The 14,989-nt window shown below is 45.9% G+C and overlaps 1 protein-coding gene across 6 annotated transcripts in view; it reads left to right on the forward strand.

Annotated features, from left to right (window-relative positions):
- EYA3 (EYA transcriptional coactivator and phosphatase 3) overlaps nucleotides 1-14,580 on the forward strand; it is a 63,387-nt gene extending 48,807 nt beyond the window's left edge. For all 6 annotated transcript variants that reach the window (XM_064524908.1, XM_064524906.1, XM_064524904.1 and 3 more), the window contains 6 exons: nucleotides 2,877-2,935; nucleotides 5,039-5,199; nucleotides 6,791-6,905; nucleotides 9,559-9,680; nucleotides 9,961-10,061; nucleotides 10,891-14,580. In XM_064524908.1, the coding sequence (XP_064380978.1) occupies nucleotides 2,877-2,935; nucleotides 5,039-5,199; nucleotides 6,791-6,905; nucleotides 9,559-9,680; nucleotides 9,961-10,061; nucleotides 10,891-10,971 (639 nt within the window). In that variant the 3' untranslated portion in view covers nucleotides 10,972-14,580. The remainder of the gene's footprint in view (nucleotides 1-2,876; nucleotides 2,936-5,038; nucleotides 5,200-6,790; nucleotides 6,906-9,558; nucleotides 9,681-9,960; nucleotides 10,062-10,890) is intronic.
- Nucleotides 14,581-14,989: the final 409 nt, after the last annotated feature.

A 14,989-nucleotide genomic window follows, 5' to 3' on the forward strand; every position in this document is an offset into this window, starting at 1 on the left:
ACTTCGCTTTCACTGACCCTACTTTGAATTGGAGACCTGAGATGTAGAGAAGAGGGTGACCTTGAATATGTCAATTCTCAGGGCTTTGGCAAAGCCAGGAACAAAACCAAGTTTCTGACACTCAGACAGTGTAGGTTATGTTGACCATGTAACAACTCTGAAAGATGCACTTCCACCAAAAAGCACATTGTACACACTAAGGTGATCAGGAGTAGTCAGCATGGATTCACAAAAGGGAAATCATGCTTAACCAACCTGACAGCTTTCTACGATGGAATGACTGGCTGGGTAGATGAGGGGAGAGCAGTGGATGTTGTCTACCTTGACTTCAGTAACTCTCTCGATGCGGTCTCCCATGACACCCTCAAAGGCAAGCTGAGGAAGTATGGGCTAGATGAGCAGACAGTCAGGGAGACTGAAAACTGTCTGAATGGCAGAGCTCAGAGGGTTGTGATCAGTGGCCCAAAGTCTAGTTGGAGGCCTGTAGTTAGCAGTGTCTCCCAGGGGTCAGTACTGGGTCCAATCCTGTTCAACTTATTCATCTCTGATGTGGATGATGGGATGTGGTGCCCCCTCAGCAAGTTTGCTGATGATACAAAACCAGGAGGAGTGGCTGATACACAAGGGGCTGTGCTGCCATTCAGAGGGACCTCAACCAGCTGGAGAGATGGGCAGAGAGGAACCTCACAAAGTTCAATGAAGGGAAGTGCAGAGTCCTGCACCTAGGGAGGAATAACCCCATGCACCAGTGCAAGCTGGGAGCCAATGGCCTGGAAAGCAGCTGCGCAGAGAAGGAGCTGGGGGTCCTGGTGGACACCAAGTTGACCATGAGCCACCACTGTGCCCTTGTGGCCAAGAAGGCCAATGGTATCGTGGCCTGCATTAGGAAGAGCATTGCCAGCAGGTTAAGGGGTGACCCTTGCCCTCTCAAGCCTCCCACCTCAGCCCTGATGAGGCCACACCTGGAGACTTGTGTCCAGTTCTGGACTTCCCAGGACGAGAGAGAGATGGAGCTACAGCAGTGAGTCCAGCAAAGGGCTCCTAAGATGATGAAGGGACTGGAGCATCTCTCATGTGAGGAAAGGCTGAGAGAGCTGGGCCTGTTTAGCCTGGAGAAGAGACAACTGAGGGGGGATCTTATCAGTGTATTTAAATACCTGAAGGGAGGGCATAGAGAGGATGGAGCCAGAGTCTTCTCAGTGGTCCCAGTGACAGTACAAGAGGCAACAGGCACAAAGTGAAACACAGGAAGTTCTGTCCGAGCAGAAGGGAAAACCTTTTTATTGCAAGGGTGACTGAGCACTGGGACAGGTTTCCCAGAGAGGCTGTGGAATATCCATCCGTGGAGACGTTCAAAAGCCGTCTGGACACAATCCTGGGCAACCTGCTCTAGGTGACCCTGCTTGAGCAGGGGGATTGGACTAGGTGATCTCTAAAGGTCCCTTCCAACCATAACTGTTCTGTGATTCTGTGGTAATTCATTTACTACTGTATTTCCCAACAGCCAAGCAATATCATCAGAAACAGTCTGTGTTCCAGTGGGCTGAAGGGTGAATGTCCTAAATATGTTATAAATAAGGCTGTAGATTGTATCTGGTAATGGTAAACCAGGGACAATACCTAGATAGCGTTAGCTGGCAAACTGAGAGCATCTGTAAGATAATGATGTGATAGTTTTGAGCCAGCACAGGACAAAATCTTGTCTGACAAAGCAGAATTCACTGGCAAAGTCAGTAAAGTTCCTGATAGTGGAAAACCTTACACAAGCTGCACAACATCACTCCCTTCAGACAGGAAAGTGAGGAATGCTCAAAGGCGCAGGAAAACATGTAGTCCCAAAGCAGTGCAGCTGTATCCATAGTGCAGAAAGCAGATTTCCTGACTCCTGTGTCTTACTTGATATTCAAGTCCAACAATATGGACACATGAACCTAACTTACAGAATTCACAGGCTTAGTCTCAAGCAGAATATGGACAGTGAACCATTAAGAGTAGGTTCATTGCTGTGCAAATGCTGGGAAAAGACAAGATGCTTTTATTAATGCAGAAGAAAACTTAAACGAATTTTTCATTTCAATTTTGCATCTTCTGTGGCCATTTGCAGCTGTGAACTTTACAAAGGTGGCAATGGAAGTCATATACTTGCCTCAGCAAAAAAAAAAACCAAAATGCATTTTTTTGTGCTGGAAAAGCAGTCAGTGACACATTAGCTATGCATTCATCACTCATTATTGTTGGTGTTGGTACTAGCAGCAGTAGGACATTTTTGAGATGGGGAAGACTTACTCCTGGTTCTAAAGCATTTGCAGTTTATCTCTGTCTTAAGTCAGCTGTATGAAGCACCAGGGTCTTGGCAGTGCCACACTGATATTTCACTCCAAGATTTGTGCTTTGGCTCTCTGGTAATGGAACTGACTTTTGTATCAATGAAGTGGTGTATCAACACTTCACCAGATAATGTGGTTTGGAGATGTTTTGGTTTTGGTTTCTTTATGTGAAATGGCAAAAGGGGCTTCAAATGACAAGTGAGCTTTGAGTGCAGCCTGATTTATCAGGTGTTGAGTTTTCTTTTTTGCAGACAAATCGAAATGTCATAGAAATGTGCTTTTTTCAGACATTTCTGGTAATTCAAATCATGGTCTTGAGAAGGACCTGCAGGTGCTGAGAAGTAAAATGTAGTATTGGAAAACAAAGGTAACGGAAGCTATCCATAGGTTTGTGGAGGCAGTATGGCATAGTTTTTTCCTGTTGGGAAGCATGAAGGGATTTTTTTTTTAATATATCACACTTTTTTAAGCTGTAAGTTTCACTGTGTTTCTGGATTACAAGTGTGGCTTTCTTTTTCTTTCTCTCTCTTTTTTTTTTTTCTTAAACAGGAGTGTGACCAGGTACACATAGATGATGTGGCATCTGATGACAATGGCCAAGATTTAAGGTGGCGTACTGAGGAATGTGTGAAATATATAGCTGATATAATCTGCTTTTGGGGGGCAATTTCAAAACAAACTAAACTAGAATGTGGTTAGGGAATGAGTGTTAACATTGTGCAGGGGATACAACTTGGCAAGCAAAGTTGGCTTGCTGAATAGTTTTTCTTTCAAAACCTACAAAAGGTTAAGACTTTTGGAATTATAATGTGAATTATATTGTCCACTGTCAAACATTATCTGTGTGCTCAATGATGACATAGATGGACCAACACTCCAAACTTAGTGATCTTGACCTTTAGAAGTCTCCCTGCAGTCTGTCTCCTGCCGCCTTGCAGATACTGCGCAGAATCTTTTAGTGGGCAAAAGGTCTGCCTGCAAGATAGGTTAATTCAGAGGCATAGATAGGCTATTAGAGATTTTGATTTACCCACACTGACGTCAGCTAGGGGCACATGGGATTAGCTTTCTTGGGACACTGTACCTGGACACAAGAGGCACATACTTTATGTTGTGCCACCTAGTTTAGTTCTTCATTAATGTCGAAGCAATTGCCCCCCCACACCCTGACCAGGGAAGGGAGAGGTGTCTGAAAGTCCGTAGAAATGTAGCGGCCTCAAAAGTAGGTGACAAGTGAGAAGTTGTCACTTTACACTAACTATGCTCGTATGTTTGTAGGTGATCTGTCATGCACCAGCCCAAAGAAATTGCTTGTGCAAGTCTGTATAGAGCTTATTGCCTCATATTTTCTTCCTGTGGTTTTCGAGCTTCACTTTAAAGGTGAACTTTTCATCCCAGCTTTGTGTTTGTCTTTGAGACAGTATTAAGACAAAATGAGAATGGCTTTGCTTTAAAATGAGGGAGACAGCTGTTTGGTGATGTCCCTCTGGTATTTATGCTGTTGAAATCTTTAAATGCCATTGTTGACAAAAACAAGGTTTGGGATATTTGGGGGCTCCAAGAGGTAGGCAAGGCCCATGACAGTGTTTACTTAATGCAGTCAAAGTATGAAGTTTCACCAAAAGATCTGTAGGATGACGGTGGCAGTGTTTATAGTGGCATTTGTGTACATTGAGCATGGACCACCTACTCAGTCCTTGAAGAAAAACAGCAACATTCTCAGGTACACAACCTGAGCATAACCTAGAGCCTAGATGATTTTATTTTTCACTTTTACAGAACTTTACCAAAACATTGCCATGTAACAAGAGTAAATTGCAGGCCAAAAGGTTTAAAAACAAAATCTGATGTTCAAAAATAAACAATAAAAATATAAAGTGGATCTTTCAGGAAGCAGTGATGTAAAAACACATGCCCTTGTATATGTATTGGGAAAGATTTTCATTACAAAGGGGGATACAGAATGATATTTGGGACTGTCCTAAAAGACAGGATAAGCCAATTGAAGAGCTCACTGTTGCTAAATGACCCCTACCCCTGCCAAGACCCTATGAGTTACTACTGCCTACTTGAATCAGCTCATGTTTTGGTTGATCCTGTGTGAGCTGACTGTGTATCCTATCAGGGCGGGAAGGGGGAGGTGGTTTTCTGCTGTGTTAGTGAGTTGAACTGGCTCATGGAAAGGTCTGAGAATCACCATCTATGGGGGAGAAAAAAATGTCGGGCAAAGGGAACGTGCTGGAGCTTGCTGCAGCCATGAGCTGGTGAATCAGCTCATCTGCTTGTGGAGCTGCAGCTGTGCTCTCCAGAGAAGCACATATTATCTTTGAAGTGTAATGCTGGAATTTATCACTATAGGATGAGAGAGAGGTTAATGGGAACAATGTTTTGTATTGCAGAGAAGTGAGTAGTCAAAGAGCAAAGGAAGGTTTTGTAGCGGAAGGTGTGAAAGAGGAGTTGAGTCAATACGTTTCAATACACTTTAAGAGACTCTGAACTGTTTAGAATCAGCAGCAAGTGTAGTTGGATATTAGAGTTCATTGTTCAGAGAAGGCAGTCTCCACTGTCAGTGGTGTAATGTTAGTTGTGCAGAGTTCCTTTCCCTAGGGCTTTTTTAGGTGCTGTCAGAGCTGAAGTCTGCAAGCCAGCCAAAAAGATTGTAGTGATCCTGCTGCTGTTGCACATATAACAGATCTGGTTTTCTGAAATAGCAACTACAATTTCTCCACGGATGGCTTCAGCGGCTCAGGAAGTAATGCAAATCACAGCTCATCAGTTGGCGTCCAGGGTGGAGTGGACTGGATGAGAAAACTGGCATTCCGCTACCGCAGGGTACGCGAGATCTATGACAAATATAAAAGTAATGTTGGAGGTGAGTGTTCACATACACTGATATATGACCACTAAACACCATTCTCCTAATGCTAAAAAAGATTGAATCTCCATAGAATTTAAGAGGAATTTAATCACCTGGTTCTTCTATTTCTGAGTTCAGTGGGCACATACAATTTCCAAGGGATGTTGCAAGAAATATGCAAGAGGTACTTCTTCCAAAACTGAATGGCAGTCCAGGGCAGTCTACAAGTTATCATGTAGACAGAGGCAATTAGTCCTATATTTAGTGAAGACAACATCTCTTTGCTACTTTTGCATGAAAGGCTACATACCGCTCTTCTTAAAACAGACCTAAATGGCTATATATTGCTCTTCGTAGAAGGCCTTAGCAAGTCTTTTCACCTATGTCTTACAACATCTATATTTTGATGTGCCATTGTGAAGAAATAGTATCCACTCTTTTGGCTGGTGCGCTTGCAGTCTAATGTGACTTCTATAAACTCTGTTTGCAAAGTCACTTGAGTTCTTCTGATTTTGCTTCCCTTCCAATGCCAAAGCAGTAATAATGCTGCAGACCACAGCCTTATCCCACAGATATCAAATATAGATGATGGTGCTCTTTAGTCTGAATCTTGACATTGAGGGCCCTAGGAATGGGGTACAGCTGGAACAGTCATCTGACTGGATCACTTGGCCTGGTAGGTTGTGTGTTTGGGTACTCTTAGCCTATGCAAAACAGAAATTTGATATAACATTTTCTTGATTGTATTTTCTTACATGCAGGCTGATCAAAATTACTACTTTTAGCCTTAAAAATCTATTAATGTAAGCCTGTATTTCAGTATGCCACGATTACCTCAATTCTGGTAGGGATCAGCATCGTTACGCCATGCTTTACATGTGGCAAACCTGGATGCAGAGTTTTTCAGGACCTGTAAAAGGCCACATGGTAAATCAGCTGGCAGCGCAGCCCAGAATTAATCCCTCATACGGCCTTATTATCGGAGGGCTACCATACTTCAGGGGTGTAGTGAGGAGAGTTGGAGCAGGAGTGAGGAGGGGGGTTCTTTTGCGTGGCTGGAAATTGTGTGGAAACATTTCAGACTCAAGGTGCTCATTTTTTGTTCAGCTGTATTTAATAATGGGAGCAGGTTTGGGATGTAGTCTCCTTTTCTGGCTGCTTTTAATTTGGAATTGGATGCTTTCAGACGATGGTATCTAAAAGACATTAAAATAGGAAAAGTCCTCAGGCATGCGTTGAGCAGAAAGTCAGAACGGGTTTATTCAGTAATTCCTTCCTCTGCTGTCTGTGTCCTCTGATAACATCTATCATCAGGAGTGTTTTGTACAAGAGAAGTGCAGTTCATTGTGTGTATCCTAAGAAATGGTTTGAAACAAAAAAATATCTGCCCCGTTCTCCACAGGCAGAACCACAGATTGGTGTCCAGGCTCATCTGTATGACTGGAAGTCCATTTCTCCCATTGTCTTGTGACAGTCTCAGGTTTCAGATGACTTCAGTACAGTGTTACTTATTGCAGAACATCGTCAGCTGTTAGATTAAGCTGTGACCATCTCTGTGTTAGATTTACTAAATCAATTGAGAAAACTTGTGTTGCCTCCATTCCAGGCCTTCTTAGCCCGCAGAAGAGGGAAGCTCTGCAACGACTAAGGACAGATATAGAAGTGCTAACGGATTCCTGGCTAGAAACTGCATTAAAGTCCCTGCTACTTATACAGTCCAGGTATGGAAACTGAAAATGTGTGTGTTGGTTTCTCAGCCATTCGTCTCACTTAGATTTGCACGTAGTGCTGCATTGCAGCCATGTAAGATATCCCTGCTGCTTGTCACAGGTACTGGGAAACAAAGTGAAAGGGTGCAGGAACTCCCCTCCTCACAGCCCTTTGAGATTTTTCTACTGCAACATCTGTCAATAGGAAGGTCCTCTTAATAGGACTGTGCTTGCAAAATTGCATTTCTGAAGGAAGATTGCTGTTCTGCTGGAATTTCCGGAACAGAACCACAGAATCATGGAACAGTTATGGTTGGAAGGGACCTTTAGAGATCACCTAGTCCAACCCCCCTGCTCAAGCAGGGTCATCTAGAGCAGGTTGCCTAGGACACTACCCAGACAGCTTTTAAATATCTCCAACGATAGAGACTCCACAACGTCTCTGGGCAGCCTGTCCCAGTGCTCAATCACCCTTGCAATAAAAAAGTTTTTCCTCTCTTCAGGTATTTAAACTCATTGCTGAGCTCCCCCTTCAGCTATCTTTTCTCCAGGCTGAACAACAGGCCCAGCTCTTTCAGCCTTTCCTCACGTGAGAGATGCTCCAGTCCCTTCATCATCTTAGGAGCCCTTTGCTGGATTTGCTCCAGTAGCTCCATGTCTCTCTTGTCCTGGGAAGTGCAGAACTGGACACAGGTCTCCAGGTGTGGCCTCATCAGGGCTGAGGTGGGAGGCTTGAGAGGGCAAGGGTCACCCCTTAACCTGCTGGCAATGCTCTTCCTCATGCAGGCCAGGATACCATTGGCCTTCTTGGCCACAAGGACACAGTGGTGGCTCATGGTCAACTTGGTGTCCACCAGGGCCCCCAGCTCCTTCTCTGCACAGCTGCTTTCCAGGTGGTTGGCCCCTGGCCTGTCCTGCTGCCTGTGCCTAATTCCTCCCTGGGTGCAGGACTCTGCACTTCCCTTCATTGAACTTTGTGAGGTTCCTCTCTGCCCATCTCTCCAGCCTGTCGAGGTCCATCAGAATGACAGCACAGCCCCTTGTGTATCAGCCACTCCTCCTGGTTTTGTATCATCAGCAAACTTGCTGAGGGGGCACCCTGTCCCATCATCCACGTCAGAGATGAATAAGTTGAACAGGATTGGACCCAGTACTGACCCCTGGGGGACACTGCTAGCTACAGGCCTCCAACTAGACTTTGGGCCACTGATCACAACCCTCTGAGCTCTGCTATTCAGTTTTCAGTCCACCTCACTGTCTGCTCATCTAGCCCGTACGTCCTCAGCTTGCCTTTGAGGGTGTCATGGGAGACCATGTTGAAAGCCTTACCGAAGTCAAGGGAGACAACATCCACTGCTCTCCCTTCATCTACCCAGCCAATCATTCCATCGTAGAAGGCTGTCAGGTTGGTTAAGCATGATTTCCCCTTGGTCAGTCCATGCTGACTACTCTTGATCACCTTCTTATCCTTCATATGCTTGGAAGTGGTATCCAGGATCATCTGCTCCGTCACGTTTTCAGGGATCGAGGTGAGGCTGCCTGTCCTGTAGTTCCCTGGCTCCTCCTTCTTGCCCTTTTGCTTTCTTCCTGTCCTCAGGCACCTCTGATTGCTCTGACCTTTCTAAGATGATTGAGAGTGGCCTTGCAATGACATCAGCCAGCTCCCTCAGCACTTGTGGGTGTATCCCATCAGGGCCCATGGACTTATGGATGTCCGGTTTTCTTAAGTCATCATTTGTTATTTGTATTTTTTATCCTTCTGTCAGGAAGGCATGCCCAAGAGTTTCGCAGCAAGAAATTGGCAAAGCCTCCAGGGGCCAGTTGCCAAAGCTGAGAACCTCAGTATGGAGCCACCCTAGCCCTCAGCCATCTTGAGGTTGTGATGTTCACAACCTCCCACCACCTTTCAGACTCCAGCACCAGAAACCCCAGGCCGTTGAGTAATGTCAGGAACTGAACGCTGTTGCTTCCTCTCTGACATTGCACTTGCTGAGGGCTTATCATCATCTCTTACACTGCAGTGATATATTTTTGAATGAATTTAAAGAATTTTCTGTTCTTGAAGATCCCAGAGCAGCCCTCATTTTGTCGAAAGAGGCTGATCTTTTTAGGCTGATGTAAATTACTGTCACCTTAAACAGGGCTTGCTGAGTTTTATGCTGAATGAAATAGTGTTTTCTCCCCAAAAGCAGCTGTCAGAAGTCCAAATGAGTCACCTCCTATAGTTCTCTGAGACCCTGAAGAAAAGGAGCCTTTGTTGGGTTTTCTGTGTAGAGACCTCCTGTGGTGTTGTTCAGTTAGTGACTAGTATAAAGTCATCCGAACAACTAAAAAGAGAAGGTCATAGTGGTAGAAAAGGCTCAGCTTCCTCTAAAATATACAATGTGCAGCTTGTAGGGCAGAAGGGATGCTTATGTACATGTGTGCACACACATACATGTGCAAAAGCATGATGGAGTCAAAGGAAGGGGTTCTCTGTTTTTGCTTCCTTTGAGCAGCTGTCAAAGAAGAAAACTGTATCAAAATCTTGGCCTAAAAGGGCTCTGGAAAGCAGGGAAGCAAAATGCATGGTGCTTTGGAAAGCTGAATAGCTGCCCAGAGCAGCCCTTTGCACCACTGGATGTGGATGTTCTTTTTACAAGTGTGTTTTTTTCTTTTCTTTTAGAAAAAACTGTGTGAACATCCTGATCACAACCACCCAGCTGGTGCCAGCTCTTGCCAAAGTTCTCCTTTATGGATTGGGTGAAGTGTTCCCTATCGAAAATATTTATAGTGCTACAAAAATAGGTAAGGGGTTGTGCTGAGTACCTAGCACTGAGGCGTCTGTTGTAGGTTAGCTGGGATTTTTATGTAGGAAACAGGATTTTTGCAGATGAGCTGCCCCTTGTGGTTGCTCTGATCCAGCTGGCCATGTTAGTGGTGGTAGAGCTGGCCTCACAAGTCAAAATGGGTGTCCTCCCCTTCCCAGTAAGGCAAAAGTGTGTTCTTGTCCTGGGAAGAAGGGACCTGTTCAGCTCTCTGTTACGATCTGCCTAAGAGTGATTTTAACAGAATTGTCTTGCGGCAGGTAAAGAGAGCTGTTTTGAGAGGATCGTGTCACGATTTGGAAAGAAGGTCACCTACGTGGTAATTGGAGATGGGCGCGATGAAGAGGTTGCAGCTAAGCAGGTGGGTGTCTGAGTCTACAGACCAGGATGTGGGTTGGTGCAAAGGGGAGAAACAGCAGCAGCCTTTTTCTGCACGGACTCTCCAGGGCTGTACTCTTCAGGCCAGGAGCAGGTAGGGGAGATTTTGATGCAGAAGAGATCTTTCACTGCATTAAGATGGGGAGCTATCTGTCTCTTCATGGTTTTATGTTTTTGTTTTGCTTTTGTTTAGGTTTGCAGTTGATGCGTACTTGTCGTCTGCTAGTGTGGCACTGTCCTTGTAAAACAGTGTCTTGATGTTATCATAGAATCAGTATAATACAATTTCTCTGAAGCACTGAATGAGCCAGGACTCAATTGCCAGCAGTCAGATCAGTAGACAACAACCACCATTAGTCTGAATTACAAGCCAGGAGCACATGATTTGGACAGACCTGAACAGGTTGTCCAGTTGTGCTAATTGCAGGCAGGGAAATGCACAGACTGCTGCCAGGACAGGGTCTCTGCAGGCTTCGTCCTGCCATATGGCAGTGTAGTCATCTGCACAGATTCCCTGGGAGCCCTGCAAAGGCTTTCCTAGGGGAAGCAGCAGCTCACAGCTGCACACTGAGATTTCCATCATGACTGTGCAGAGCAGCTGACAGCCAGTGATGGTGACTGTCATAAACTGATGTGCAGATGAGGCAGGCTTCTGGTATCAGTATGCATACGGCTGGGATAAATTCTGAACGTGGTCTGCTCAGACAGTGCCATCTCACAGGCTGTTTTGCTTAACTCTACAGGATAATGCTATTTCCACTTAGCTGTAAAATCACTCTGATAAAACTAACTTTGTCATCTTTTTGTTACAGCACAACATGCCTTTCTGGAGGATAACAAATCATGCAGACCTTGTGTCCCTTCACCAAGCCCTGGAATTAGACTTCCTGTAAGAAGCTGGAGCATAGGCGTGACTGCAGCTCCTACAAGCCCTCTCCATCACTGAGGAGGCAGAAATCTCTCATGTTTGGGGACTCACTTTTCAGCTTGATGAAGAAAACATAGCTAATGCAAATTGTACAGTAGAAAGTGACACCAGGTCATTTCCTCAGGAGCACAGGCCCTATCAAGTACAAAGGTGTCATATAAAGAAGCACTGGACTCGTTGCTAGAGCTTGTCTGAAGAAGAGACTTACGAAAGCCAGCTGAATTCTTCTAGCAGGTAGTCTCCAAAGGGGTAATACAGTAGTGGAAGTGTTTGTAAGAGCCTTCTCCTTTCTAATCAACTTAGTTATAGAACACAAGTAAATACAAAACCTTATTTTTATAGAAAAATACTGTTGGCAGAGCTGAACCTCCCTTGTTTCACAAAGCCAAAAAGAGCTATTGTTTTTTTCCATGGGAAATATTAATGAAAATGTCAAAAATACCTCTGTTGCTGTGAAATGTGTCCTCTCTCCTTCCCTGGGTGTTCAAAGCAGTTAATTTATTACAATTTCCTTATGTTGTTTCCACAACATGGGATTACTGGAAAATAGAGAAGGGAATGTTTCTGGAATAAGTAGTTCCTTGTAGAGGAAAGTACTGGGGTTCCTAGTTATCCCATTGGTTTCTAGTCAACATGTGCACATTGCACTTGGCCCCAAGCCCTACTTACAAGCTGGAGATCATCGAATTTCACCTATCCATGACCTAGACTGTAGATCCCACAGATTTTCCCTCCACAGGAAAAGGAAACTGCCTGTGAACATTACATACAGTAGAGCACAATTGCAGACAGTGCTCAGATGTGAACTGTTGGCCCTGGAATAATCTGAGAGAGAACGAAAGCCTCATGAATATTATAAAGAAGGGTATGGTAATTAACCTCTGCTTTCCTGATTCCATTTGTGCGAGTGAGTTCCTTTAAGTAGAATCAGGTTCAATTTCCTTGTATTCTTCTTTGCATTAGCCTAACTACATAGTTAGAAACAATTAAAAGAAAACCCTTGTTAAGAGGAACTTAATTTTCTAGGACACTGCGACTTGGCAGCCTGGAGCACACTGGCCATAGGACTGATGGTTACACTGATTTTTCTGCTACCATCTCAGAAAAAAAAGGCTGGAGTTGGTGACCCGCAGTAGCACTAGCCAGAAATAGCCAGCCGGAGACTCGGGACTGGCGTGGGGAGCTTGAGCCAGGCTGGTTTGGTGCCAGGTCAGGCTTTGTTCAGTGGCATCCGCCTCCTCCCTGTGCCCTAACAGCACCAAGTTAGCAGGTGCCTGAGGTTTCTGTGCAGAGGACAGATGTCTTCTAATCCCCACCATGTGCCTCTGCTTTTCATGCTGAGCCAAGCGCAGCTGCCCCCAAACCATTCCAGACATCTAGTCTCCGGCCCGGGGTCACCCATGGGGGACTGGTCTGAAAGGGCCAGCATTTTGCTCTGAGGAGGACACTGACGCCAGTTAGGCTATGCCCGTAGAAGCATGTGATGTGTTTATGCCATTTTATACTGTTAATCGCTGAGGAATAATTCCCATCAGTGCTGGGGGATTTGCTGGCAGCTCTGGCAAAGACCTCGGGCCAGCGCAGCACATGCTCTGGCACGGAAGAGTGACCGTTGTTACATGAATGTTGGTCCCTGTCCTGGTTCCCATCACTACCAGTGAGATGGTGCCTGGAGCAAGCGGTTTGGACCCCCAGAGCTAATTGGCAGGACACAGAGGTCTTCGTATTGACTGTTCATGGCTTCAGTTCTGGTTTTGGGCAGAGAGGGAAAAAAAAAAAAAAGTAGTTTCTCTTTCTTGAAGATGCTTACAGAGTCCTGGGAGCAGTCTGCTTCTCCATCCAGCTCCTGTTAGCCTTGTGCTCTGATCTCAGGCAGACGCTCTGTGTCTCCACATTTCCCCCCAAAAAACCTCAGCTTCAGGAGCATGCCCCGTATATAGAAACCGCTGTCTGTGAGCAGCAGAACATCATCTCCTGTTAGAAAATTTGAGGAACCAATTTCTGCGGACGGTGTTTCTGAACAGGTCATTCCGGGGGATTTCTTGTGGTTTCACTGATAGCTGCAGCTCCGCTCGCAGCCTGCGGGCCCGGCAGTAGCCCCGGAGCAATCTTGGAATGCGCTTGGGTGAATGGCGGTGGCATTGAACTAAAGCACGAACTGGAGCCCGTTAGGCAAATGAAATGCATGTTCTCCCATGCATCATGTGTACAGGGTGGAGAGCTCAGGTACAGGTGTGCCAGGGCGTTGGGAGTCTGTGCAGGTGCGTGCTTGAAGGGTGTTTCACGACAGGCTGGGCCCCGTGCAGAGTGGAGGAGGAAAGATGCCAGGGCTGCAGCTTCCTTACACCTAGATCCAAAGTCTAGTTCATTTGAGATCCTCATAAAGGCTAGTTACTGTGTCAGTCCCAGACAGTCTGGGAGGAAGTGAGCCATGTGAAACCACATTAGTTCTGTGGATCTCATACGTTATCAGAAGATCAGGACTTCTTTCAAGTCACAGAGGAGTCTGTGCTGGTTCCCAAACAACTCTCTGAGGGTCGCCAGCCCATCCAGAGGTCTCCTGTAAGCCTTCTTGTGTGATGTTTCGGCCTCTGCAACAGTCTCTTCAGAGCAAGTGTCTTGTACTCCAGCAAGCTTAACTTTGGGATTTAAACCTGTGCCTTAACCTCCCACCATCTGGCTTGGGCAAGTGTCTCCTTTGCGTCATAAACTGTCCGAAGTAGCTTGCAGGGGAGAGCCTCGCTGGCCTGCGCTGGAGGTGGGATGTGTTTTGCCCAGGTGCTCGCAGCAAGTGCTGGAACCGAGGTACCAAGCAGCCCGGCAGCCAGCAGGCTTTGCTTTGTGTTTGTTTACTTCAAAATGTTTTAGGGAAATTTTAAAATGTCAGCAAAATTTTAGCTGAGTGTGAAACTATTGCAGCCAGTGACATTTCATACTGATATTTATACGATGTCTCCTTGAATGTATGTAAAATACTTTTCTAAGAGGAGGTTGATGGTACATTTCTGTGTTTATGTCAAATAAAAGTTAACCTGACTATTTTATTTTTTTCCTCTGTTGGCTGACTTTAAGAATTTCCCCGTCTCTGAGGTGTCAGGAACAGCATCTTTATGCAAGGATTGATTTGCTGCTTTGTCTCTTTGCTCTCCCGTCATTTCCAATCTGGCTGTAGTCGAACTGGTGAGGAATCAGAATAGCTGAATAACAGACCAAGGCCTTCCCTAGCCTGCGGCGCTCACTCGCAGCCTGCCTGGGTGCTGCACAGGCAGCCTCTGCCCTCGCCTTGAGCTTCACTCTGCTTCGCTGCAGCCCCATAGGTTTTAAGATCTGATCCAGTAATGTTTGCTGCCTCCAAGAGTCCTGGTGAAAACGGCTATGTTGGCCCTTGGACTGGAGCATCACAGAAAGCAGAAGGTCCCACCCGAGCCCACAGCGGTGTAATAACGTCACCGTCCGCGGCAGGAGAGAAGTGAACACGAGGGCATTACTGGCTGTGGATCCTTCGACTGTTTGTGTTCTGTGTAATGGGAACTGTCCTATGAACTGGAAAAAAATAAAGTCTTTATTTTCTGTAGTTACTGCTCCAGTCTGTTCTCTGCCCACCCTGCAGTCTGTTCCTGTCCTGTGTGAGGTCCCAGGCCCGGGGCTGGATCCAGGATGGGTCCCCTGGGGACCCATTCAGCCATGAGTCCCAGCACAGCATTGACACTGGTAGCAGCAAGTGGTCTCCTCCTCCCCTCAGGAGTCCTGAAGGAGACATCGGTGGCATTAAGGTTTTGGCTGTGCTGTGGCCGCCAGGATTTGGGCACACAGTGTTTGGGTAGTGAGTCAGACACAAACCCTGCCTCTTTCTTTTGCCCAGGGCTGACAAACAGCATTCGTCCCAAAGCAATTACTCTGCTGTGGATGTTGTCCTTTGCAAACATGAAGCGGAGCATGGCCTGCCTGCAAAGCACCATGTTTCTGTGTGCCAGACACGAGGC

The sequence above is a fragment of the Dromaius novaehollandiae genome, chromosome 23 (genome assembly GCF_036370855.1).
Source record: "Dromaius novaehollandiae isolate bDroNov1 chromosome 23, bDroNov1.hap1, whole genome shotgun sequence".
Classification (NCBI taxonomy): Eukaryota; Metazoa; Chordata; class Aves; order Casuariiformes; family Dromaiidae; genus Dromaius; species Dromaius novaehollandiae.